Source organism: Anguilla rostrata, chromosome 14 (assembly GCF_018555375.3).
Source record: "Anguilla rostrata isolate EN2019 chromosome 14, ASM1855537v3, whole genome shotgun sequence".
NCBI classification, from domain to species: domain Eukaryota; kingdom Metazoa; phylum Chordata; class Actinopteri; order Anguilliformes; family Anguillidae; genus Anguilla; species Anguilla rostrata.
Window position 1 is genome coordinate 2,552,318 of NC_057946.1, and position 26,021 is coordinate 2,578,338.

The 26,021-nt window shown below is 47.3% G+C and overlaps 1 protein-coding gene across 2 annotated transcripts in view; it reads right to left on the reverse strand.

Moving 5' to 3' along the window:
* Positions 1-26,021, reverse strand: part of LOC135239282 (A disintegrin and metalloproteinase with thrombospondin motifs 19-like) — a 91,163-nt gene that overhangs the window by 37,103 nt on the left and 28,039 nt on the right. For both annotated transcript variants that reach the window (XM_064307839.1, XM_064307840.1), the window contains exons 9-13: positions 19,704-19,844; positions 16,603-16,753; positions 13,195-13,296; positions 11,034-11,179; positions 9,448-9,602 (exon numbers count right to left, since the gene is read on the reverse strand). In XM_064307839.1, the coding sequence (XP_064163909.1) occupies positions 9,448-9,602; positions 11,034-11,179; positions 13,195-13,296; positions 16,603-16,753; positions 19,704-19,844 (695 nt within the window). The remainder of the gene's footprint in view (positions 1-9,447; positions 9,603-11,033; positions 11,180-13,194; positions 13,297-16,602; positions 16,754-19,703; positions 19,845-26,021) is intronic.

The following is a 26,021-nucleotide window of genomic DNA, read 5'->3' on the forward strand; positions in this document are numbered from 1 at the left end:
CTAGGCACTACCAAAGCCAACACACAGAGGCAATGCCACAAATCACACATCTTATTTTTTTTCATGGTTGCTTGGGGTGGTTTATAGCAGGATGCAGATAAGGAAAGCCAGAGAGATTCAGAGTTAGACTGAAATAACATCACTGGCTTTACACTGTAGCTTCTAGTTTCTTAGCAAGAATATTTCTTATGACACTGTGTATTATAAACACTTCAAACAGTATTCTGCCAGTGCTTAGAAACAGCTCACTTAAAGTTTACTGAATATTTATAAATGGTATGTATTAGGTCCTCGAACACCTCATTAAAAACCCCGTAAGCCTTGATGCAAGTATTCTGTGTCACGTTCCCAGTTCCCTGAGGAAGTTTTTAGAATTATTACTATTACGAATGAATTATGTAGAATTTACTGTAATCGCAAGTGTTTTCCCGAAGCATTTGTAAATGTTATAACTGGCTTACAGCGGCTGGTTCTGCAAAGGGCACACTACACACAGGGCTGCGCACGTTTCTGTACCCTGACCGCGCGCGTTTGTGTCGAACGCCAGACGCGTCGCTGGCTCGCAGCCGCACACACACACACACACACACACACACACACACACACACAGCAGGACCTCACACCGAAAAGCCAAGAATCCGCGGCGTGTGTTTAAACACTGGCAAGGCAGAGCGCAGGTCTAGGACAGACAGCTACAAGCTTGCGTATTGAAGCCTGAGAGACAACATCCAACATCACAGATGACTGTTAAAACCCATAAGGCCTCTGTACGAGCCCATTACGAGCCGTGAGAGGGAACATGTGTGGGTTCGCCGACACGGGCACCATACATGTGCACACGTGTATGCGTACGCAAAACACGCACAAAAACAGCAAGCGCACATCAACACACGCATGCGTCACTCACACACACTCAACTGCAATACACTCCCTCCACGCACACACACACCACACATGACCGCACACACAACCACACAGGCACACCACACACACGGGCACACTCGGGCGACATAGCTCAGGAGGTAAGACCGATTGTCCGGCAGTCGGAGGGTTGCCGGTTCAAACCCCGCCCTGGGCGTGTCGATGTGTTCTTGAGCAAGACACCTAACCCCTAACTGCTCTGGCGAATGAGAGGCATCAATTGTAAAGCGCTTTGGATAAAAGCGCTATATAAATGCAGTCCATTTACCATTTACCACTCACCACAGACACACCAACATTCCCAGGGATAAGATCGGGGAGGAATGAGCTGAGGGGAAGCTGAGACCGCTGATTGAGACGTCCGACGTTCCCCACGCGCAGACGAACGCTGTGATGTCACCGCAGCCCCAGGTACAGCCTGTCTCCGGAGACGCGTCACCACTGATCAGATCAGAACGACGAGCTCGCTCCAATTTTCACTGTTTCGTGTAGTTATTTATGATTGAACCAGTCTGTTTTATGAGTTTTATTTTTCCCTTCCCATTACCCTGAAAGTATTTAGTACTTCTGGCTCCGTGTGATGAATTTCATTATTCTGGAATGAAAGTTGACAGAGCCCCGTAAAAATTTGAGATAAATTCCTGAAAAGGCAATGAATTGCTATTCTGTTCTTTCAAAATCAAACCGCTTTTTTTTTTCTTTTTTTTTGTAATCAGGAAACTGAGTTTCATCATGTTATCGGCATGCCGGCCAACACATTACATCCCCTTGTATGCATTTCAGACTCATCAGAGGAACACACACATATACACTGGAACTAATCACACAAGAGCTTCTTTGCTGAAATGGCTCTTTGACTTGGATCATGAAAAATTCACCGAGGTTCTCCCTGTCTTTCTGAATATTCAGTTATTTCAATGATTAAAATACATTCTACACGTCAGCAGCAATTCAAATTTAATCAGACATTACCTCTGTAAGTTACCATAGATACATACTTAACACTCTAGCTTCAAGATATAAGAATTAAACATGGGATGTGCTTTCAATGTACAAATCTGTCCCACACATACACCAGATGCATGTAGGTGCGTGAACGGATCTACCTGCTTTGTTTTTATATCCACAAGCGAATTTTATTTAGCTCCGAAAATCTTTCTAAAAGCACAAGACCGGTTTTCTACCCCTTCAAACTCTTATTAGTCACCTTTATATGACAATCATTGAAAATTATTATTTTATTATTGCAAAGGTTTAATTTTTATAAAAGCCATAAGCCAAATATGTCACCAGGCAGACGAACGTAGGTCATCTTCCAGTTTCAAAGGCCTTTTTTAATAAACCGCCTGTCATGAACTTTCCGTAATTAGAGTGCACGGCCAGCATCTCAAAGTGGTCTGACCCGCTTCTGTTTACGCCGCGTTGCCGTGGCAGCGCGATTACCGTTATCGTTCGAATCTCATCAGCCTGTCAGACGCAGCTCCCCACAGGAGCCCGACATTACAGCACTGAGCAGTGAGACGGCTAAAACCCATTTGGGGTGGGGGGGGGGGGGGGGGGGGGGGGCGCGGGGGGTAGATAGATGAATGTAAATTACCCTCTAAAAGCACAGAATGCTCAGCGTCATTTACATTAAAGTGAGTCTGAAATCTAGTGGGCGCGTCTGAGAGAAGCTATCGCGCTCTGTACGCTAGTCTGTTACTCACAGAGACGGCTCACTGTTAATAGAGAACCGCACAACACTTACAGCTGGGTCGGCCTGCTGTGCTTCTCTACAGTATCTCCTGCGTTTCCACTGAACACGAGCTGCCATCAGTACAGCTGGGTCGGCCTGCTGTGCTTCTCTACAGTATCTCCTGCGTTTCCACTGAACACGAGCTGCCATCAGTACAGCTGGGTCGGCCTGCTGTGCTTCTCTACAGTATCTCCTGCGTTTCCACTGAACACGAGCTGCCATCAGTACAGCTGGGTCGGCCTGCTGTGCTTCTCTACAGTATCTCCTGCGTTTCCACTGAACACGAGCTGCCATCAGTACAGCTGGGGCGGCCTGCTGTGCTTCTCTACAGTATCTCCTGCATTCTTACTGAACACGAGCTGCCATCAGTGTGCACTATCCATCCAAAATGAGACTGTGGACTTAGGACAGAGGTTGTTATTCAGGAATTTATTACAATTAACTTTGAAATCTAATTTTTTTTTTTTTTAAACAAAATTTTTTTCAGAAAAAAAACTGAAGATGAGTTAATTACGGAGAAATTGGTTCAATATGATTTAATGCATTTATATACTTTCTCTTAAATAAGAGAAGCTATGAAACCTGCAGACACACTGAATGGGGAAATGTTTGAGTGACTCCCAGCATTGGGGGGCACTGCACCTTTAAGAGAGCACAAGAAGGTGAGTGCGAGACAGTCAGAGTGTGATGTGAATGAGCGGAATCTGATGTCTCACATTCTTTTAACCCTTTGAAGAGTTTGTTTTTTTGGAATGTTTCAACATTATAAGTCAGCGTTCTAGAACTCTACTGCTCTCAGTTACCAGCAGTGATTGTGACATCAGCATTAGAATGTTCAATTAAGAGCATTCTAATCACACACTTGTGACCTCACACCTTACAGGGGTAGGGAAGAAAGGTCCCAACTGTTAATGATGCTGATGATTGGTTTACTACTCTTGCAACTGCTAATATTACTACTACTACCACAGCTACTGCTACTGCTGGTGTAACAGAAGACATGACAAATACTATTACAGTATTTGTCATCTCCTGTGTTACACCAGCAGTAACAGTAGCTGAGGGAAAAGTAGTAGCATTGGTAGTTCCAAGAGTGGGAAGGATTCTCCTGGGAAGGATTTTCGCCGTAAAACGAGGAGCGTATGTTGAGCCCCCGTACCCCTACGCCAGCGCTCGACGGCAGTGGCGTTTGAACTTTACGACCCTGGACCTGCTCTCTGAGGCGCTCTGACCTCAGCCTGGGGGTCGTTACTCTGCAGGCCGGTGTCTGAGGAGGACAGGCAGGGCGAGCGTTCGGAATCCCGGGGGCCAGCTCCGCTGAGAGGGGCGCATCTGCGCTTTCAGACCCGAAACGTGACCCCCATCCCCCCGCCCCCCACACCCCACCTCCCCTCCTCTCCCTCCCCGACCCATCGCTGCAGCAGAGAGCTGGGGGGTGGGGGGGTGGGAGTGTCCACACCACGGGTGGGCTCGTGCAAAGTCTGGAATCCTAATGATGCTTAAAACAGAAGACCCGCTGGACGCTGGCCATCCCGCTTTCTCACTCTTACACACACACACGCACACGCACACACACACACGCACGCACACACACACACACACACACACACACGCGCCACCACCACACCCAACACCAACACACACCACGGCGCGCAGCCTGCACATCCTACAGAGCCACCGTCAGGCGCCCATAGCCTGAAAACGTTAAAGGAGCTCGCGAAGGGCAACCAGTCCATGTGGCAGGAGGGACAGTTTCGGACAGAGGGGGGGGCATGAATCACAGGGTGGGGGGGCTTCCCACCTCAGTTAACATCTGATCTCTATTTCTGAACACTTAGGCGTGCACTCCCGGGGGCGGGGGGGGGGGGGGCAGGGGGTGTTTACACTGATCTGCACAATAGGCCAGAGCTAGGTGGAACGTACCCCCACACCACCAGCACCTTGGAGAACCCCAATCTTAGCTCCCCTGTAAGTCGTACATCTTGCCGTTCTGAAGAATGTGTGCAGCTGCCTATCCTCAGAGTCTGTGTCCTTAAGACAGCTCGCTGTCTTCCAAAATACGCAACGACAAAACAAAAAGTTTAAGTTACTGTACTCATTCACAAAAAAATGGATCGTCAGGGGCTATTATTTATTGTCAAATGTGTTCGTGGGATCAAAGGTCACAGGTGGTTTGGTTTGGCCTGTGGGGGAATGAAAAAAATAAAAAATTTTAAAAAAGCAACAACAGGTCCTTTCAAATTGAGAACGTCCAGAGATTTCTTTCTGCGACCAGTTCCAAACGTTCATTGATTTCCATCAAGAGTGCATCACACTCAAACGAGGCATGCTTCCCTTTGTACAGCCTGTGTGAAAGTGTAATTGGTGTCTTTGAGAAGCTCCACCAACAAAGGAAACTGTAAAAAGTTCATGAACACAATAATCTGGGCTCAGAACCAGAAAGAAAATATCCTCCACTTGGCCTCATTAAAGAATTTAGCGCATTAAGTCTTTTTCTCAGAAAATAATCAAAATATCACAGGGTTTCAATTAAAAAATATCAATGTCAGAATGCAGGGCTAGAGAAGTAGAAACGTAGACCAGTGAGCACACGTATAAAGGAACTAATAAATCTGCACCAGTCACTGTGGACCATGCGACCCTTCTAAAGCGGAGGATCCCACGGTGCGTATTTTGCTACGAGGCATTGTATCGCTTTCACCACAAGCAGTCGCCCGTCCCGGGTTTTCAACAGGCATCTGTTTCTCGAGAAAAACCGTCGTCTCTTTTATCTCAAGTCCATCCCTTCACCACCAAAGGGGCTTAATGCGCAATATTGGACCGATGCAAATATTCTCCACCGAACCCTTCACACGAGAAGATCATATTTTCCAAACACGGGGGTTTTCGCACATGGGTCTCCTGCTGTGATGGACCATATCACATTATGTAAAACTGAATTTACTCGCATGGTCTGCTTGACTGGAAGCAGAAAAGAGATTGCAAGGAAATTGCAGGCAGTTTGATGAAGAATTAATGAAATTATGCAGGGCAGGTGCCTCTCTTGGGAGAATGTAACCGGAAAAATGTAAGCCTTCTGTCATTAAACGTAGTTTTTACAATGAACCTCAGAAAAAGCGCTTGGTTGGACGCATTCAGCATACCGGGCCTACGTACTTTAAATGGCACGTATGCATTTTTTAATCAACATCTGTCCATACGGCTGCCCTGGACTCAAACAGCATTCGCCCTGAACTTTGACCTGGATTCAAACGCCAAACGTCCTTGACTCTGACTTACACACGTTCACGTGTTCGTGTTCTTCCACCGATCACCAAAACTGCCAAACTCACAAAAAAAAAGAAAACTGCCAAAATTGATTTGTTATGGGGGGGAGAAAAATCTCCTGTATCTAGTGTAAAATTAAAGGACAAATGTTGATTGCATCCAGGCGCTAGTCTGATCTGTAAATGCTCAGCACATCCAAACAAGCGCTTGCTCTGAGTTCTGTTCCCACACAGATCCACACTTGGTGGGGACACTGCTAGCTGTGGCTAACATTAGGCCTTTGGGCCTGTTTTTTTTCCATATGGTGGGGGGGGGGGTGCGGGGGCAGAGAGGACCCTACAGGTCTTACAGGTTAGTCGGTACTCATAAAACACAAAGGGCCCCAACGTGGACAGATAACCCCGCGAGAATCCCCCCCCCCTTTAGAGTAATGGTTTAGTCTGTCGTCTTCAGGGATAACCCCCCCTCCCCCTTTAGAGTAATGGTTTAGCTGGCCATCCTCAGGGATAAGTTGCGTAAAATAAGCTTCCCATGACAAAACATGGCTGGAGAGGCCCTGAGCTGGTCAAAAACAGGTTCAGACTAAATAACCTTAAGTTTTTCTTAAGATCTTTTTAGGTTATAGATTTGAACTTTGATTAAGCAAAATGGAACATTTCTTGAAGACCACAGCGTGGTGTCTGGTGAGCCACCCAGCAGCCCTCAAATGCTCCTCTTTTTAATAAAAATTTTTTAACATCAGCGATGCAAAGTGAAGTGATTAAAATTATGCTGAAGTGACAAACGAACTGGAAAAGACCTTTGCGAAGCAGACGCTGGCGGTTTTTATCAGAAGCACGTTTTGTAGCAGTGCACAAACGGTACATTTCCCCTGAGCCAATCACGGCGTCCCGTCCGCTGCGGGCGCCGCAGATGATGTCACCGCAGACTGCTTTTTCACCGGGGGGGGCGCCGGTCAGCCAGACGAACATGGGGCAGCGTTTCTATCTGCAACTCCCTCAATGTTCATTTCAATTAGCCCCACTGAATATGGGCTTTGGGGGGAAGAAAGGGGGGCGGGCAGGGGTACATGCCACCTCCTTTGAAAAGTAACATTTAATCCACGAGCCGCAACACAATCCCTCGTGTAACGGTGGAAACTTCAGGAGCTGCAATCACACACACACACACACACACACACACACACACACACACCACACAGACCACACACACACAGACACACGCACACACAGACACACCCACCAACCTCACGACACACACACACCACACGCACACACACACGGACACACACACACACACACGACACACACGCAGACACACACACACCAGCACACACACAACTACACACCCCACACCACACACACACACACACCACCACACACACACGCACCTCGCCCACACCACCACCCCCCACCCTCCCCCCCCCCCCCCTGCCCTCGCTGCCCCCGCCAAACCCAACCACCCCCGTCTGTCGCTCTGGAAGTAAGGAGTGACACACAGAGACTCTTTGTGCGCGCGGAGAACACGGTGCGTTTGAGCTTCCAGGTCGCAGACCCGCGTTCCTGCATTAATGAAGGATCCCTGGCGCGGCACCGAACCACCCAGACCCAGCTCAGCTTCAGCAGAGCTCCCCTCAAAATACTCATTTTTATTTCCATTTTTAAAAAAATGAGTAAACAGGCAACAACTGGAAAAAGAAGAAAAAAAAAAATGTTAATTTCCGATGAAAAATGAACGTGTCGGCGTCCGACAGCTACAAATATAACGGACATTTATGCAATTTACACGTCAAAATATTCAGCTTGTGCGTTTCACGCGTAATTTTAAAATATTAGCAGCCTTCAGCGTGAGCTCAGATTCCGACAGCAGACGGGGCTATTCCACGTATTCTGGCAAAAAATCCGTTCGGTGCGTTTTCAGATCTCACACACCCGACATGTATTGCGTGTTCATAAAGAACAGATGTGGGAACGGTGCGTAAATAACACTAATCCATTTATTTCACATTTCAGAGCAGGCTTCTTTTCAGACGGCTATAAGGCACCGTGCACTCTCAGCTCCACACCACCCTGCCTCCCCAGCAGTCTTAATACTTATACTCTCATGGAGCCAAGTAGCTAAATGCCACAACACACACCGTTTGCATGTTCAACGGTTTAAAAAGTACTTTTTTTTTTTCTAAAAAGAGATATACTTCTGTCAGCACTTCCACTCCATTTTTGGGAAATAACAGTTGCCGTGTGAAACGCAAGACCTAATTTTTTTTTTTTGTTGTAATTGATAAAAGTGATTTATACGTTAGGAGGACGGCTGGTTACTGATAGCTCCACAGGACCTGAAGAACATGCGCTTAATATCTTTGGGATGAAAGAACAGGAGCAGCTTATTTACTGGGGGGGGGGGGGGGGGTTAGGTTTGAATCCTGGGCTGTGTCTGCTACATGTCTCAGATCTATGAGCCGGGGAGATGGGGAGGGAGAGAGAGAGACCGAGAGAGAGAGAGAGAGGAGAGAGGAGAGAGGAGAGAGGAACGGAAGAGAGAGACAATAAAGAAGAAGAGGAGAGAGTAGAGGAGAGAGAGGTAGAGGAGCGAGAGAGGTTAGAGAGAGAGAGAGGGAGAGACAGAGAGAGAGAGAGGGAGAGACAGAGAGGTACACGGAGAGAGAGAGAGAGAAAAGAGAGGGAGAGAGGGAGAGAGAGAGACAGACAGAGAGAGAGAGAGAGGGAGAGACAGAGAGGTATACAGAGAGAGAGAGAGAGAGAGAGAGGGAGAGGGAGAGAGAGGGCTCTCTGCAGCCCAATGAAAGGGGTATTTGTGTTCGGCCAGGGCAGACGGCTGGACCGGTGATGTCATCCTGAGCGGGAACTACAGTGGGCCTGAGTTTCAAAGAGACCGGCTCAGATTGCCCAGAGCTGCAGCAGCCGCGTGTCAGCAGTACACTAACACACACACACACACACACACAGGTGAACTAACACACACACACACACACACACACACACACACACAGCCAGCAAACTAACACACACAGCGAGCACACACACACACACACACAGGTACACTAATGCAAACAAGTGCCACACCACAGAGTTCAATGTCTTGTGTGCCATCCACTCCATTTTGTTACTGCAGAACAGCATCCTGGGACACTGGAGGACTGAAGTTCTCATAAAGACAAACTTATCTGGAAACAAGGCCCTTATGATCGAGTGGACGGAAGAAAGAAGCACAATCAGGAAAACGCTCCAATGTGAAAAACCCCTTAATCTTCCCACTCTTACCCGCTTTCCCCTGTCCCACACACACTCACCTGCACAGCCAGAGTACCAGACACTCAACAGGGGCTCCTGTGTTCCAAGTCCATACATTCTTAATTACCTCAATAATTCGACCTAGGATGCTATGTAGTGCGATATCATGGAAACATAAGGCACACGTACTGTTAGAGAGTGCAGCATCAGGCGATTCTGACAGGTACACAGACACAGCAGCACGGCGGTGGGGGGGGGGGGGGGATGTCTTACCGTCGTCCATGACGGAGTACCAGTGCAGGGAGGGTCGGTTGAAGGTCTGGCACTGCGAGTCCCTGAACCCGGGCGTTCCCACGGGACAGGGCGTGTTCTCGCACAGCTTGTACTGCCTCCCGGGTCCCACGCACCGCCCCTCTGTCCCGCCGGGGCTGCGGAACACAGAGTTCGCCTTCCGGTGAGCGCCCGCGGCATGCTAACGTGCTAAAATGCTAACGTGCTAACGCACCGGTCAATGAGCCACACTCCAGTGATGTTAGCCAAGCTGGTTTTGCTAGCATGGAACCTGCTTCCCTGTCACTATGGCCGTTAGTACATGATGCTGGACCCCACTCGTTCAGGGAATGTAGAAGAATAGACCTTAACGACTTAAAAGAATTTTGTCAAAAAGATTACACTTAACTGGTGCACAAATAATACCACAGGGAGCATAATAACTATAGTAACCACAGAGCAATGACAAGACTGGTTGAATGATTAGAAAATAGACTTCTGTACTATTTCTTGGAACAACACAAATTCACAGAATTGGACCGTTTCGAATGAATGATTTTTAAATCAAAGTCACACAGTTATTAGAGAAAAATGACAGGGGGAAGGTTTCATGTCATACTTGCCGTAAAGCAATAATATTGCATGACTAGAGCCCTTTGTAAAGAATTATGTTCTGTCTGTTAACCCCAAGAGGGATCTTCAGTAGAACTGCATGACGGCCAGGTTTCAGGGCTTCTGAAAGAAGTCGAGTCAAACAGGTACACCATCTAAACTCACTAAACTATGCGGTCACAGAAGATGACCTAGATCTACACCCTGATTTCAGAGTGGCAGGTTGTTGCACATTGGATTCCAACGCATTTGTTGGGTCTGATCCAACAGCTCATGTGGAAATTTAACTTCGGGATATATTTGGGAGGGGGGAGGAAAAAAAAACAAACCTAAACCTAAAAAACCCTACCTGGATGGAAGGATAACATTCAACAAAGTACAAAAATCATGAAGCGTAGACTTTTGGGTGGAACATCCCTTTAGGAATACAGAGTAATATCGTTAATTTTGAATAATAAGTGTGTGTGGTGGGCCTGTAGAATCTCTGGCAGTTGGAGCAGTTCTACAGGTGGGTCTGTGGAGCTGTTCTACAGGTGAATCTGTGGAGCTGTTCTACAGGTGGGTCAGTGGAGCTGTTCTACAGGTGGGCCAGTAGAATCTCTGGCAGTTGGAGCTGTTCTACAGGTGGGTCTGTGGAGCTGTTCTACAGGTGAATCTGTGGACCTGTTCTACAGGTGGGCCTGTGGAGCTGATCTACAGGTGGGTCTGTGGAGCTGATCTACAGGTGGGCCAGTAGAATCTGACAGTTGGAGCTGTTCTACAGGTGGGCCTGTGGAGCTGTTCTACAGGTGGGCCTGTGGAGCTGTTCTACAGGTGAGTCTGTGGACCTGTTCTACAGGTGGGTCTGTGGAGCTGATCTACAGGTGGGTCTGTGGAGCTGATCTACAGGTGGGCCAGTAGAATCTGACAGTTGGAGCTGTTCTACAGGTGGGCCAGTAGAATCTCTGGCAGTTGGAGCGGTTGCCGGGATACGGTACCTGGGGCTCTCACACTTGCGCTGGCGGGTGCTGATCCCGCGGCCGCAGGTTCGGCTGCAGGCGGCCCACGGCCCCCAGGCGCTCCACACCCCCACGGGGGGCTCGGGGGGCAGGGCCCGGCTCACGCACTCCCCGGCTCGGCACCACTGGGGGGGCGAAGGGGGGGGGGGGCAAACAGCTCAAATCAATCAATCAATCAATCCAACAAACCAGCCAGTCAATATCACCAGTCAGCCAGTAAACTCAGTCAGTCAATCAATGAGTCGTTATTTATGCACAGCGATGTAATCCACACAACATTTAACACCTGTACGGTGCTTATAACCCAAGACAACCTGTTCCAAAGAGATGTTTTTTCTTTAAAAACAGACAGCACTGGAGGGCAAGCCATTTCAGGCAGTTCATTTTTGTGGCCCAGCCTAAACGGGTTATTGCTGAGCAAGAACAAGTTAATCTGTATCGACTCCTTTCACCTCAAAACCCGCTCACTTCATAGGAATTATGAAACCTGTTGTTTGGTGTTAGTCAGTCGTTTGGTATTAAAGTTGTCCTCAGTAGCACCACCGCCTGTGTCTTTTGCCCACGTTCGGTTTTAGGAGTTTTTCCTTTTGCACCTCGTCTAACATTTTTCCATTTTGTTTATACACACTAAATTAATTTTGTTTGTGATGTCAATCCAAATTTCTCTCCTCTCTGTCGGAGTCCTATACTCCTGATCCTGACCACCGCCTCCATCTCCTCACGCGTTAAATTTAAGTTCCCTTTTCCTTGATGTCGCCTCTCTGCTTTGCGCCCGTTTGCTCCGTACTCCATTAGCTGGCACTCGGTAATCTGGGCCTGATTGTTTCAGTCCCCTTCTGAAAAACTCAGAATGAGGCAATTCATTCCTCTGATTGGGTAATTGGGAGCAGTCTCTAGCAGACTGGCCTTCGACTCCGCCAGTATGCGAGCCTGCAGCACACACACAGCACGGCTAATTTTATTCTATTTATTTTTTTCCCTGTTTTCTTTTTGGTAAATTTGGCAAGTTGGCCCCAGGAGACTCTGAACTGACAGAACCTCAGCTCAGCGTTCATATTTCAGGTCCTTTTTTTTTTCTCCCCTGAGCGTTGCTGCGGTATTTACAAAAAGTTATTAATATCGGCCTCCTCGAGCGGAGCTGCTTCAGATTAGCGGTCAGAGAGTTTAACACGGGGGACGTGGAAGGACGCTCTGACGCGACTCCACAGCGGCCTGAAAAACGCGAAAAGCTGCTCAGAACCCGGCGGTCAGAAGACCCAGAAGCCCCTCGTCCTGCCTCCGAGTTTAGAGCTCCTCTTGGACAACAACACCTGCTGTCATCACCGGTGACAGTATTTTTTAAAAATGTGGAATGTGATGATTTATTTATTTATTTATTCCTGGCTCTTGCTAATGTGGCTGTGTGTGTTCACTTTATGGGAACTTAAAATACTGACTGGATGACAAAAAAAAAAAAAAAAAAATCAAGACCACTAATCACCCCCAAAACAAAAAACATAAAACGAAGTAGTTTTGATTAAACCCGTTCCCAGTTAATCAATAAGGCTTGCATGCATTCAGCTCTGCTTTAAGGCAGGCATCAGATGTGCAAAACAAAATCAAGGGTTTTTTTAAATGCTTATACTGACCAACATTTTTAAAGCAGAACAGCTGTCCTAATTCAGATTAAAGGTTTGTTTAATTAATGGTTCTCTACATTGAAATGCTCACATGTAAATCTTAAACTTAGCTAAACACTAATCAGGGCTTCGTAAATATTAGTAAATATTAATAAGTTATGCATAAACACAGCACCTGGGCAACATTTCTCTGATTAAAAAAACAAAGGAACAGCAGAAACCTGTTCAGAAATATTGGGACTCGGTTTTTTGAATAAATGCCTAGAAGCTTTTTTAAAAATGTTTTTTTTTTTTTAAATTTAACGAAATGTAATAAAAACCAATGGCTGGGAGCAATTCAATCAACCGATTCAGGAAATGAATTGGAATTCAACTCTAGAATCATGTTCTATGACGATCTTTCCAATGAATTAACTGAACTTCCAATTAAATTCCCGAAATGGGAAACGGAATTGGTGGGGAGGCCGACCAATCACAGTGTGGTCACGTGACCTGGATCGTCGCGGCGACGGTCGGCCCACCTTGCCCGTGTCGCACTCGGTTCCGTCCATCGGCGGGTCCAGCTTGGTCTGGCAGTCCTTCTCCCCGTCCACCCGGCACCAGAGTCCAGAGCACATCACGTACTGCCGGAGAGAAAAGCCTCAGGTCTCCAGAACCAAACGTTTACGCCCCACTAACCACGGGGCATCAGCACGAATTAATAAACAAACATTACATGAGGCACGCGTGCGTGTCTATGGATAGCAATAGTGAATACGTATGTGTGTCATGCACAGCAACAATGGCCAAAGTGGGGTTAGGAAGTTGTACAGAAAACCCATCGTCCTGTTTCACTCCTAAGAGCTTACACTCTGAGAGTGAGAGTGCTGGGACTTCCCCAGAGAAGATTGTTCACAGAGACCGCAAACCACCTTCGAATGCTGGCCCGAGACATAGTCCAGCAGTCTGGCAGGAGCCGGTTTCTCAGAACAGAAAGCGCGTACCCAAGCTAACGGCAGTCTGAGGTCTTTTAAAATAAGCACAGCTGAAGTATTTTACTGCTGAAGGGAGAACACGTCTGCTGGGAGAGGGAAGGAGGGGCCCCTCAGGCAACTTCCATCAGTGAAAACCAACAGCTCCCCCCTTTCCGTGCTTATAACTGTATATAAACCCCTTATAAACCCTTTATTACATGTAATAGAGGGTTCTATTTGGAGAGGGATTACGGTTTTGCCTCCACAAGATGTCACTGTGCAATAAAGCGCAGAATTAAATTTTGCAGTAGAACTAATGTTAATGAAAAATAAATTTGAATGACACCAATGAACAGGGTCTTAAAATTGTATTTATTAAGGCCAGCAATAATTTATCTGCAGGCCAACGTGTGTGTGTGTACGCGTGTGTTTGTGTGCGTGCATGTTTGTGTGCTTTGTCATTCGTATTCCCCATTCTACTCCCACATCATGTCATCCTTGAATTAGTTTGTCAATTTGTCATTGAGGTGGCATTGAGGTGGGCTGTCTCGCTGAGGATGATAAATGAATGATACTCTAAACACGAAGCGTCAATATTCCTGCAGGGCTTCACCTGCGGCTCTTTAAAACGTCACGTCCTCCACCCGCTAAAACAAGGAGATCGGTGGGGGGAGAGGCCCGTCACCGAAGAGGCAGGAGGAGATAAATAAAACCAAAAAAGCGTTACTCAAACGCGCAAAAACGAGATATTAAACTGAAGGGAGAAAAATAAAAATTTAACAAAAAAGCTGTTGAAGATATCTGCGAAGCCGTTAACCTGAAAGAGCAATGGTTCTCTCATCAACAGCTTTCCCAAACCGAGGGGGGAGAACACGCAGTGGGAGAACCAAACCCCCCCCAGTCTGTTTCACCGATCTAATCTCTTCTTTTTTCTTGTCTTTTTGATTTATTGAACAGCGCGGGGAGCTGCCGGGGATTAGGGCGGTGATGACAGCCCTTGCGCTCGCCACTGTCCGTGTGTCTGGCAGGCCCTGACAGACTGGCAGATTATGGGCATGTCAACTGTGCCAGCTGTGTTCTCAAAGACAGAGGTGGCGCGTGTCCCCCTAGATCCCCCCCCCACACCCCACCCCACACCCCACCCCACTGCGGCGGCCGACTCAGATAAACACAGCTGCTAAGAAAATGAATTCTATTAGCTTAGAGATAATACGAGACAGGGTGTTGAGAGGCCTCAAATTTACCGTATCTTGGCCAACCCCACCCCCCACCTACCAGTTCAGCATGGTAACAGTCGCCACGCATCCCTGAGAAACCACAGAGTCAAGCGGCTTGAGCACGCCAAATTCCAAGTCAGTGTGTCCTAGAACTCCGTTGCATTCAGTTACCCAGCAGCGATTGTGACATCAGCATTAGAATGTTCAGCTAAGAACACTCTAATCATGTACTTGTGACCTCACACCTTAAAGGGTTAAAGCAGGTTTTTATGCCAGTCAGTTCTTCATGAGGTTCTTTTCTGTAGATTATTATTTTTTTTATTATATATTTTTATGAGTTGAGGGGGAATGACAAGCGAAACGAAGACTGGTTGCCGTGCGCATGTAATCAGATAATATAATTAATGGTTTTGTTTTTGGGGGAAAAAGGACAGCCCTGGGACAGCTCCACCTCAGTCAAGCACCTTATCGGGGGCGAGAGACAGGTGTGGCGTCGGCCTGACTGCGTTCTCTTACGTGACACTGCGTGCGGTGTATCATAATTCATTTATGAATTACGACTTTGGCGATTTTTCAAGCCCGGGCAGAAACTTACGGATGAACTTCAGTGGTGCTTTTAGTAAGCACAGACACAAGGAATAAAGCAGACGCATAACCTGCGCCGGGACAACAAAAGTTTTTAAAACACACACACACACACTCATCCATATTACATATTAAATGTATGCAATAAGGATGTGTTAATACATCTGCACAGACTACATGCACGTGCACACCATTAACTTCTCACACACACACATATGACGCGTGTAAAAGCAGAAGAACACACGCGTGTGTGTATGTGTGTGTGAGTGGTCACGTCGTGCGAGTGTGTCGTGTGAGTGCTTGTCGTGGTGTGTGTGTGTGTGGACGCTCTCCATGCTTGCAGTGATGCTTGTGTGTATGGGTGTGTGTGATGTGTGTGTGTGTGTGTGTGGGAAAAGTTTGTGTGTGTGCGAGTGTGTGATGTGAGTTGTAATGTGATGTGTGAGTGAATTTGACTTTGCGATTGCGTGTGTAGCCCAGAGCTATGGAGAGCGATGCAGTGTGTTGTGTTGGTGTGCATGTCATGGTGCGAGTGTGTGTGTGTGTGTGTGTGACTCTCACCTGCATGCTGTGGCAGAGCGATGCCGTGTGTGTGTGTGTGTGTGTGTGTGTGTGTGTGTGTGAGTGTGTGTGTGTGTGTGTGTGTGTGTGTATGACTCTCACCTGCATGCTGTGGCAGAGCGAAGCCGTGTGTGTGTGTGTGTGTGTGTGTGTGTGTGGTGTGTGTGGTGTGTGTGTGTGTGTGGTGATGATGTGTAGTGTGTGGTGTGTGTGATGGTGTGTGTGTGTGTGTATGTGTATGGTGTGTGTGTGTGTGTGTGTATGTGTATGGTCTCACCTGATGCTGTGGCAGAGGGAATGCCGTGTGGTGTGATGGTGTGTTATGGTGATGTGTATGGTGTGTGTGTGTAGTGATGTGGCCCGGCATGCTGTGGCAGTAGGAAGCTGGGTGTGTGTGTGTGGTGGTGTGTGGTGTGTGGGTGTGTGTGTGTGTGTGATTGTGTGTGTGGGTGTGATCTACGCTGGTGTGTGGCAGTAGCTGAAGCCGTGTGTGTGTGTGTGTGTGTGTGTGGAGTGTGTGTGTGTGCGTGGTGTGTGTGGTGTGTTCGTATGTGTGTTGTGTTGTGTGTGTGTGGTGTGTGTGTGTGTGAGTGTGTGTGTGTGTCTCTCTCACCTGCATGCTGTGGCAGAGCGATGCCGTCGGGCCGAACAGGATCTGGCACTGGTCGTCGGCCGTGTAGGAGAGGCCCGGCAGCTTGGACAGCAGGAAGACCGAGTTCTGGCTGAGAGGGTCCGTCTGCAGGAGGCAGCTGCTGGACTTGGATCTGCGCAGACGGGGGAGACACGCGGTGTCCTTACTGACTCAGCAGCGCAGGGGGGTTCGCCGCGGGCCAGGAAGCAAGCGCGCCAAGTCATTTCCTACGTTCCGCATTCTCCAGCCCCGCCTTGCTTCTTTTTAATAAAAGGGGTGCAGAAGCGTGCCTCTTCCACACAGGCCGCTCGCTGGAACGCACATTCCAAATTCCAAATTCCAAATTCCGGGGCAGCAGCGTAGTATAATGGAGTATAGAGGAACTGGGTCAATCCCCGGGTAGGGTACAGCTGTCGTACCCTTGAGCAAGGTGCTTAACCTGCACTGCTTCAGCATATATATCCAGCTGTATAAATGGATGCGATGTAAAATGCTGTGTAAAAAGTTGTGTAAGTCGCTCTGGATAAGAGCGTCTGCTAAATGCCTGTGATGTAACGTAATGCAAATTACTCAGACTCCAAGATGCGGGAAGTCCAGGGGTCAGACAGTAAAAGTCCTGCCGTGTGTTTTCCACCTGTGAACTCTGCCGGCTAGCTGAAGCTCCTGGCTGAAGAGTTGTGCTAATTAGCAAATCCAGGTGATTGGAACAACATCCTGGGGAGGACTTTTTACTTCTTGAACCAGGATTTTCTCACCTCCGCTGGAAGTCAAACACAGAGGAAGACTTCACACGGGGTGAAAAAAATCTTCATTGTTCACCTTTCTTCCCTATAACCGGTTTAAATTGTGACATAATGCTGCACCACATCAACAAAAAAATTATTTTATATATACTGTAATAATTTCAAAAATGTAACATGACATCATATGAAAGCCAGCTGGAATGTCTGTTGCCGTAGGAACCCCTGCTTGCATCAACACCATCCAGTTCATCACCCTGATGACTAAATATCCACTTGCTACTGAGACAAATGTTTAAATGTTTACATTACAGTACTGGCATTTAGCAGACATTCTTATTCAGAGCAACTTACACAACTGTTTACATAGCATGTACTTAAGCAGCTGGATATTTACTGAAGCAATTCAGGGGAAGTGCCTTGCTCAAGGCACTTACAACAGTGGTGTCCCGCTTGGGAATCGAACCTGGGACCTTTAGGTTACAAGCCCAGTTCTCTAACCACTACACTGCACCTTTGACCTAATGCTGCTTAAACCTTCTTTCCCGATTGGTCAGCCAGCTTTTGGTTGGCCCTGCCCCTTTCTCTAACTCCACCTGCTCACAAGGCTCCATTTACACAGGGAGTTTGTGGGACTCCCTGGTGACCTCACAATCCCCCATGGTTCGAACCCTGACCCCCCAGCCCCCCCCCCGCCCCCCACGCAGCGTCCACCGTGGTGTAGATTTCTACAGGGGCGACCCACAATTAGTCACCTACGGGGGCGACCCACAATTAGTCTACCTCAGGGTTTGGTTCAGCAAGCAATTTAAAGGCGATGGAAACTAGAGCAGTTGCCTGCTCCAAACCGTGGACGTTGCAGGGCGTACTGGCGCAGTGAAGCCACAGCTGCTGCTGGACCACAGCAGGAGGAGAAAGAGTCTGCGGCTGACCGCTAATTCCAGAGTACTCGCGCGTGTCGCTGTGTGCCCTGTCAATCAAACCGACTCAGGATGTTACGGTGGTGGGACGGGCCGACATTCACCAAATGCCTTTCTAATAGATGGGACTCAATCAACAATTGTACTTAACCGACTTGTTTTACTTTTTTTCTTCAGAAAAGCGGTTCAGACAGTTCAGTGATCGATAAAAAGCCATGTATGGGAAAGATGAAGTAATGATTGTGTTTATTTCCGAGCCACAAGACAAATATATTTGGGAATAAAAACTTTTTAAAACAAATAAATAAAAGGTTTAGCATTGCCCCTGGTCAGATAAGACCAGACAAGAACAAGTTCCTGATGGATGAATGCTGATTGGCAATGCTCCCTGGCGGATGCATTCTGATTGGCTGAGTGCCCTGGTGGATACATTCGGATTGGCTGAGCTCCCTGGTGGATGTATTCTGATTGGCTGAGCTCCCTGGTGAATGCATTCTGATTGGCTGAGCTCCCGGGTGAATGCATTCTGATTGGCTGAGCTCCCTGGTGAATGCATTCCGATTGGCAATGCTCCCTGGTGGGTGTATTCTGATTGGCAGAGCTCCCTGGTGGATGCATTGTGATTGGCTGAGTGCCCTGGTGGATACATTCGGATTGACTGAGCTCCCTGGTGAATGCATTCTGATTGGCTGAGCTCCCTGGTGAATGCATTCCGATTGGCTGAGCTCACTAGGCAGTACAGCTAATGCTTCACAGACACTTGCACCCACTATGCCTCATTCAATACAGTGTTTAAGGGGAACTTACTGATTGAAATACATTTATGATAGTAGCCTCCTTGTCTGTTTGTTACCTGGAAAGTTATCTGTATTAATAGTGTAAAATAAAGTAAATATGGGAGATAAGAGTCCAGGTGTGTAGTCAATGTGACAGCTACAACCCCCGTTCCCCCCCAGAAACTGTAGATTCTCCAGCAAATCAACAGGACCCCCCCCATCAGACTCCATACCATGTGTATGTAAGGAACCAATATACACAAAACAAAAACACATTCCACGTTTGATCTACGCGCTTCATCATATATCGCACCCCTCTTACTGCCAGAAGGATGTCAGCAAAGACTTAAAATAATCTTTTCAACTGACTAAAGCTCTCATTGTTCTCTTATAGAGAGAGGGAGAGGGGGAGAGAGAGAGAGAGAGACAGAGAGAGAGAGAGGGGAGGAGAGAGAGAGAGGAGGAGGGAGAGGGAGAGAGAGAAAGGGAGGGAGAGAGAGAGAGAGAGAGAGAGAAGAGACAGGAGGAGGAGAGAGAAAGAGAGAGAGGAGAGAGAGAGAGAGAGAAGAGAGAGAGGGGAAGAGAGGAGGAGAGGAGAGAGGGAGAGAGGGAGAGGCAGAGAGAGAGAGAGATGCCTGGAGTCTCACCGGAGGAACTTCTCCACGTCGTCGCGGCTGCAGCGGGACCAGGACACGTCGCCCAGGTTCTGCCCTTTGACCCACTCCCCGGACATGATGTGGAGGCCGTCGGCGCACGATGGGTGGTCGTTGTCATGGCTCACTCCCATGCTGCCCGGGGGGGGGGGGGGGGTAAATGAAATCAATACATACACACATAATTTCAACCGTCTGACGCGTAAATAAAAACACGTGTTTGTTCCAAGAAGAAGAGAAAGACGAGGAATAAAGAGAAAAAAAAAAGCTTTAGGGATTAGGGAAAAAAAATGGCGCCTACATTCCCTCAGTTTCCCTTTGATCCCAGTTGCAGTGGGCACAATTAAAAATAAATAAATAAACCATCCCCAAGAGCTGAATTAAAGCCGTTCTTCCACCCCCTCCGCACCCCACCCCCCGACCACAGGGTAACAGGAGTGGCACCACGGTTTGGGCCGCTGGGCTCAGGGGCTTCCTGTCCTCGGAACCCTGTGCACGGTTCCGGAACCCTCCGCCCGGGAGGCTTCCGAAACCCACCGGACCGGGAAGGGATTATCCCACACCCCCACGGAGCAGGGGGCTTCTGTGAAGTGAACGGGCCCACTGAGCGCTCGGTACACTGCGTCCTATGTCCCATAGTGCATTCATGCTGGACTATCAAATAAACGTGCTTCTTAATCATTTCCAATAAATAGAAGGATCTATTTAATTGCTTAGTAGACAGCCTCGTACAGAGAAATGCATATTTCTGTGAGCACACAACGTATTCATACATACAGTACATATTGAACATATTTGTATTACAGCTGAATGTCTACAGGAGAAACTGCAATTAATTACACTGAATACTGCAGAATTACAACTTTCTTCTTCAATAATCTTCTTTAAAATAAGCATACACAAAGTTTTCATGAAAGGGTTAAAAGTGAGCTAGAATAGATATTCCCCAGCTGAGTTCTATCAGTAGAACCTGGTGGCAGAGGTAGACTGTAGCACAAGGTCAATTCTGTGGGAATATCAGGCAGCATTTCTTCTCACAGAGAAGTGTGGACGAGCCAAAGACTGCCTGTGGAGGCAGAGACCCTGAGTATGTGCAGATCCATGCTCCAGGTTCGATGCAGTGCGGGACACTGCCTGGTGTGCAGGTTCATGGTGAGGCTATCTGAGCTGAAAGGCCTGTTCTCATTCTTACGCAGGCTCATGTTCTTATGAATGAACCCCACACCCTCAATCCTCAATGGAATCAGACAGGAACATTACAGACACTGGGCCACAGACAGTTCTTTTTTCCTGGTCTTCAGACACACAGAGTTCCACTGTGGAACAAACTCCTCAGCGTTCCAAGCGTTTCCATGGAAACGGGCAAGGCATAAATGTCAATGCCGTCATTTAACTGGAGGCATAAGACCATGTGCACGTACACGTCAGTGTAGCATAACGGGTAAGGAACCCTAAAGGTCACAGGTTCGAATCCCAGGCAGGACACTGCCATTGTACCCTTGAGCAAGGTACCTAACCTAAGCATTGCTTCAGTATATATCCAGTATATCCAGCTGTATAAATGGATAATGTAAATGCTATGTAAAAGTTGTGTACTGCAAGTCGTTCTGGATAAGAGTGTCTGTTAAATGCCTGTAATGTAATGTAATGCACACACATGACCACAAGCATACAATTCTACATTCTCACATACTCCCACACGGACGCAGCTGCAAACATGCACACATGCACACACACGCACAGGCGCACACACACACACTCTCAAACTCCCACACAAAAAAACACTTTGTGGTGTCGCTTGTCACTGTGTGAAGCGACAGAATAATGTTGTGCTGAGATATACAGGCTATACATCCTTAGAATCCCAGCCAAAACATTCCCTCCAGTGCGCAAATGTGTTTGAGATTAAATGAGTATGCTCCTGATTAAACCAACATCTATGACATTATTGGATTTTTTTTTTCTTTCTTTTTTTTTTACAGCTTGGCTCTCTCTCAGATAGGGTACAGGGTTACGCTGTTCAAAGTTACGGGGGCAACTCAGGCCAAACAGGTTTGCCCAAATTCCTGAGTAAAATTTGTGCTTAGTACTGCAGGTGAAGAAATGGATGTTATCTTATTTCAGCGGTATAGCGACAATTTGTCAAGACTCATTTGAAATTAGCGCATAAGAGCCTTTAACATCTTTGCTTAAACATTTGGTGAATCCACACGCGCGTGCGTGCATGAATGGTGTGTGTGCCTTGTGACAGATTGGCGACCTGTCCCAGGGTGTATTCCTGCCTCACACCCACTGCATGCTGGGATAGGCTCCAGCACCCCCCACGACCTTGGCCAGGAGTAAACGGGTACAGATAATGGATGGATGGGCACAGACACAGGCCTATCCAGACCTCACACCATTTCCTGAAGAACAGTCTGACATTGTCAAGCTCATTGGACATTTCTTTAAATTGTGCAATTCCCTGAGACTGTGTGTGGAAATAATTATTTCCAAACTTCTACTCAAGGTACTGTACTTCCCAGGACAACGGCCATTCTGGTTTCTGAATCTCTGGCTTTTATCATACTGTATATAAGTTATAAATCGGTAACTGAAAGGTCGCAGGTTCGATTCCCAGGTAAGGACACTGCCGTTGTACCCTTGAGCAAGGTACTTAACCAGAATTGCTTCAGTATATATCCAGCTGGATAAATGGATGCAATGTAAAATTCTGTGTAAAAGTTGTGTAAGTCGCTCTGGATAAGAGAGTCTGCTAAATGCCTGTAATGTAATGTAAATTACATTGAGTTCTATATTTTTTCAACATCCCTTTCTCCCTCATTTTATTTCCCACCCAGTTTTGATGTGTGTTTAAGATTACCCAGCAGCATGGGCATGGGGTGGCAGAGTCGTTTAATGGGTAAGGAACTGGGCTTGCAACCTGAAGGTTGCAGGTTCGATTCCCAGGAAGAACACTATCATTGTACCAACCAACTGCCGGCTCCCATCATTCAGAACACGGCATCCAACGCAGGCACCCGATTGGCCAGGAGGCAGCCGGGCACCACGCCAACTGGCACCCAATTGGCTAAGGGGAGCCGGGCACCACGCCAACTGGCACCCGATTGGCCAAGGGGAGGTGGGCACCCAGCCAACTGGCATCTGATTGGCCAAAGGGAGCCAGGCACCCAGCCAACAGGCGCCTGATTGGCTGTTGGCCCTGGGCACCCCGCCAAGTGAAAACCATCCCGAGTGAGTCACTCCAAGGCCCCAGCTCTGGTCGCCCAAGGGACTGCCTGACCACAAACTGGCAGCAGAACAGTGGGATTAGATTAAATTACGCGCCAAGGCAGCCGCACAGATGGACCCCCGCGTGGGAGCTCTGCAGGGGGAAATAAAAAAACATTTAAATTTAAGTTCTGGACTCAAATGATCCCCTCACTTCAACACTTTCCAATTATCTCTCAGTGTGATGTCATTTCATCGTTTTTTCCTTTTTTTAGGATCCCATTGTAAGTCACGGCCATGATCTAACCACTTCAGTAAAAAAAAATAAAAAAAATAAAAAAGACGTTAACCACATGTCATCTAAACGAGTTCACATGAGCGGGGAGATAAACGATCCTTAATAATGTGGATCTTCCAGCCGAATTCCCCTGAGTCCGAAAATAAATGCGTCCCAGTTATTCAACGATGGCCAGCCAAGTCACATGCTCCTGAATCTTGCTTTATAAAGCATTTATGCTTCATAGAATCTTCAGGTGTTACCTAATGAAATATCTAACCCCTGGATCCAGTTATAAACCACCTTAGCCACCTTAAGAGTAGGATCATTACTCATTCGATGGCACATTTACACAAAGTGGCCTAATTAGCTACTTAAAGGCCTGGATTCAATCAATGTGCGTCCATAAATGTGCACAGGTTGCCCCAGAGCTCACATGTAATGGGGGTGCAGACTCATACATTCCTATGAAAAATGGTAAGCATTTTTTCCAGGTAACCCAGAGATGTAAATGGTGACAACAGTAGTGTCAGCAATGACCTCTCTGTGAACAGAGGTAGCTGATGTAGCACCCAGGCAAAAACCAGATATACAATAGAGCAGGGATGCACAACTCCGGTCCTGGAGGGCCGATCTGCGTGCTGGTTTTTGTTCCAACCGATTACCATTCCTTACAGCTCTATAAACTACGCTGCTTCACTCCTGTGCTTGAGCGCAGTGAAATCTCGGATAAACTGGCAGACTGTGACTCTAGCTGTTGCTTATACACATGTCAGATCAAGATATGATGGGGCTAATTCAATAAATGTTGGGAAATGTTGGCACAAAATCCTGAAATGGATTGGCCCTTCTTGTGCAATCCTGCAACAGCCACATGCTAGCCACTCTCACGCTAGCATGGGTTTCAGGAGAAGGAGTTTGCAGGTTGCAAAAAGAAAAAAGAATGAGAGCACCCTGGAAACAGTTAAAAGGAGATTAGAAGCGTCATAACAGAAACAAGGAGAACGTTGATCTACAGCACACAAAAACCTTAAATAATCGCGCTTGGGGGAAGTCGCCAAAACGTCAGTAAACGCAATAGCATTGGCGGCGAAAACAAAGAGCGTCATCGTCTGTCCTCAAAAACACGCCAACCCACCGTCCCCTTAAGACACATCTTACGGCTCTCAAAAGCCAATCTTCAGAATTCCCACAAAGCAGAGGGAGAGAGAGAGAGAAAGGAGTGGACGAGGGAGAGAGAGAAGGTGAGGGAGGGGGAGGGAGAGAGAGAGAGAGAGAGAAAATAGAGAATGAGTGAGGGATAGAGAGAAAGAGAGAGGGAAAGAGATAAGATGAGTGAGGGAGGGAGGAAGAGAGAGAGCAGCACGGATCACAGGGGATGAACAAAAAAATGACTAGGCGACAGAACAGAACTTTCCCGCCTTTTTCACAAACCCCAGTCAGCGGTTTCTTGCGTTTTAGTAGCTGGGACTGTCATCGCGCAACTGCTCCAGGGTCCTTTTCTTTTGTCGGGAAAAAAAAAAACATAACGGCTAAACTGTCCCACTACAGGTCACGTTCCAGACCGTTCGGGGCTCACCGGCTGTCCTGTATTAACACGTCACACCTGCAGGGACATTAGCCCCCCCCCAAAACATGCTCAGGCACACCTCAGAATCCATCGCGAGCGCGTGAGAGATGTCCCGTTTCCTTTCCCACAATCCTACGCAAACACCGATCTACATATAAGAGAAAAGGGTAACCAGTAGAGCTCCGTGAAACTGTCAGTTACAATAACACAAACGAGAATAAAACGCGTATATTCTATTCCACTTTTGTTCAACAGAAATCTGTGCTCAAAGCCATGGCTCCTGAACGTCCTGGCATGGCGTATATTTCCTTCGGTCTGAAACAGGAAACAGCCGGTATGTGCCAGAAGCTCTCCACGCAAAGCTTTATTTAAATCATATATATATATATGAAAATAAATGAATGAAACATTAGTTTTCGAATTCATCACGGTAACATAAATCATATGACATCACATTACATACTTCATCCGATTGTATGTTTTTTTAGCAATCAGGCGCTTGACGAAAGAAGGTTTGCGTTTGAAAGTAATTATTTTCTCTTAGGTCTTTTAAAAATCATATTTGAAAATGAAATGATTAACTGAAACCATTTCATGCTCAGGTAACTGATGATTCTTTAATGGAAAGGAAAATTAGCAGGAAAACAGGCTTACCAGTTAATGTGAGCTGAGGGAGGACCAAGTAGATGTCAAGTAGCTGCCATAGACGTGCAACAGAACAAATCGGCCACTCATGAAACAGAATTACGTTCAGCCATATGTTCCATCATGGCTATTTGCCCACAATGTTACCGTGATCCACAACAGGACCTTCTTAACTGAAGAGCAGGAACATGGTGACTCCCTCAGCTTCCAGACCATCTTGTATTCAGCACTGATCTTTTTTTTTTTTTTTTTTTTTAAAAACCTTTTAAATCTTTTTTTCCCTGAACCAATTAGAAATGGCCCTTTGTTTCCGAAGCGCCCCACTGCAACAGAAGCTGGAGTTTTCACCTGCAATCCAGTGACTGTTTCGCATGGCACAGGTTACGCAGTGCTACAGGAGGGCACTAGCGTCAATCGGAGCAGTGGGCGGCCATGTCACTCACAGAGGACAGTGGGGTATGCCTGGTCTTTGCATCTTTGGAGGAGCTAATACTGTGGTTTCTGCCAGCCTCACAACTGAACTGACTGAGAGGAAACTGCGCCATCTTGGCTCAGCTCGTATGCAATGCTGGCATGTTTACAAGTAGGTCAAGTGGGCGGAGCTAAAATG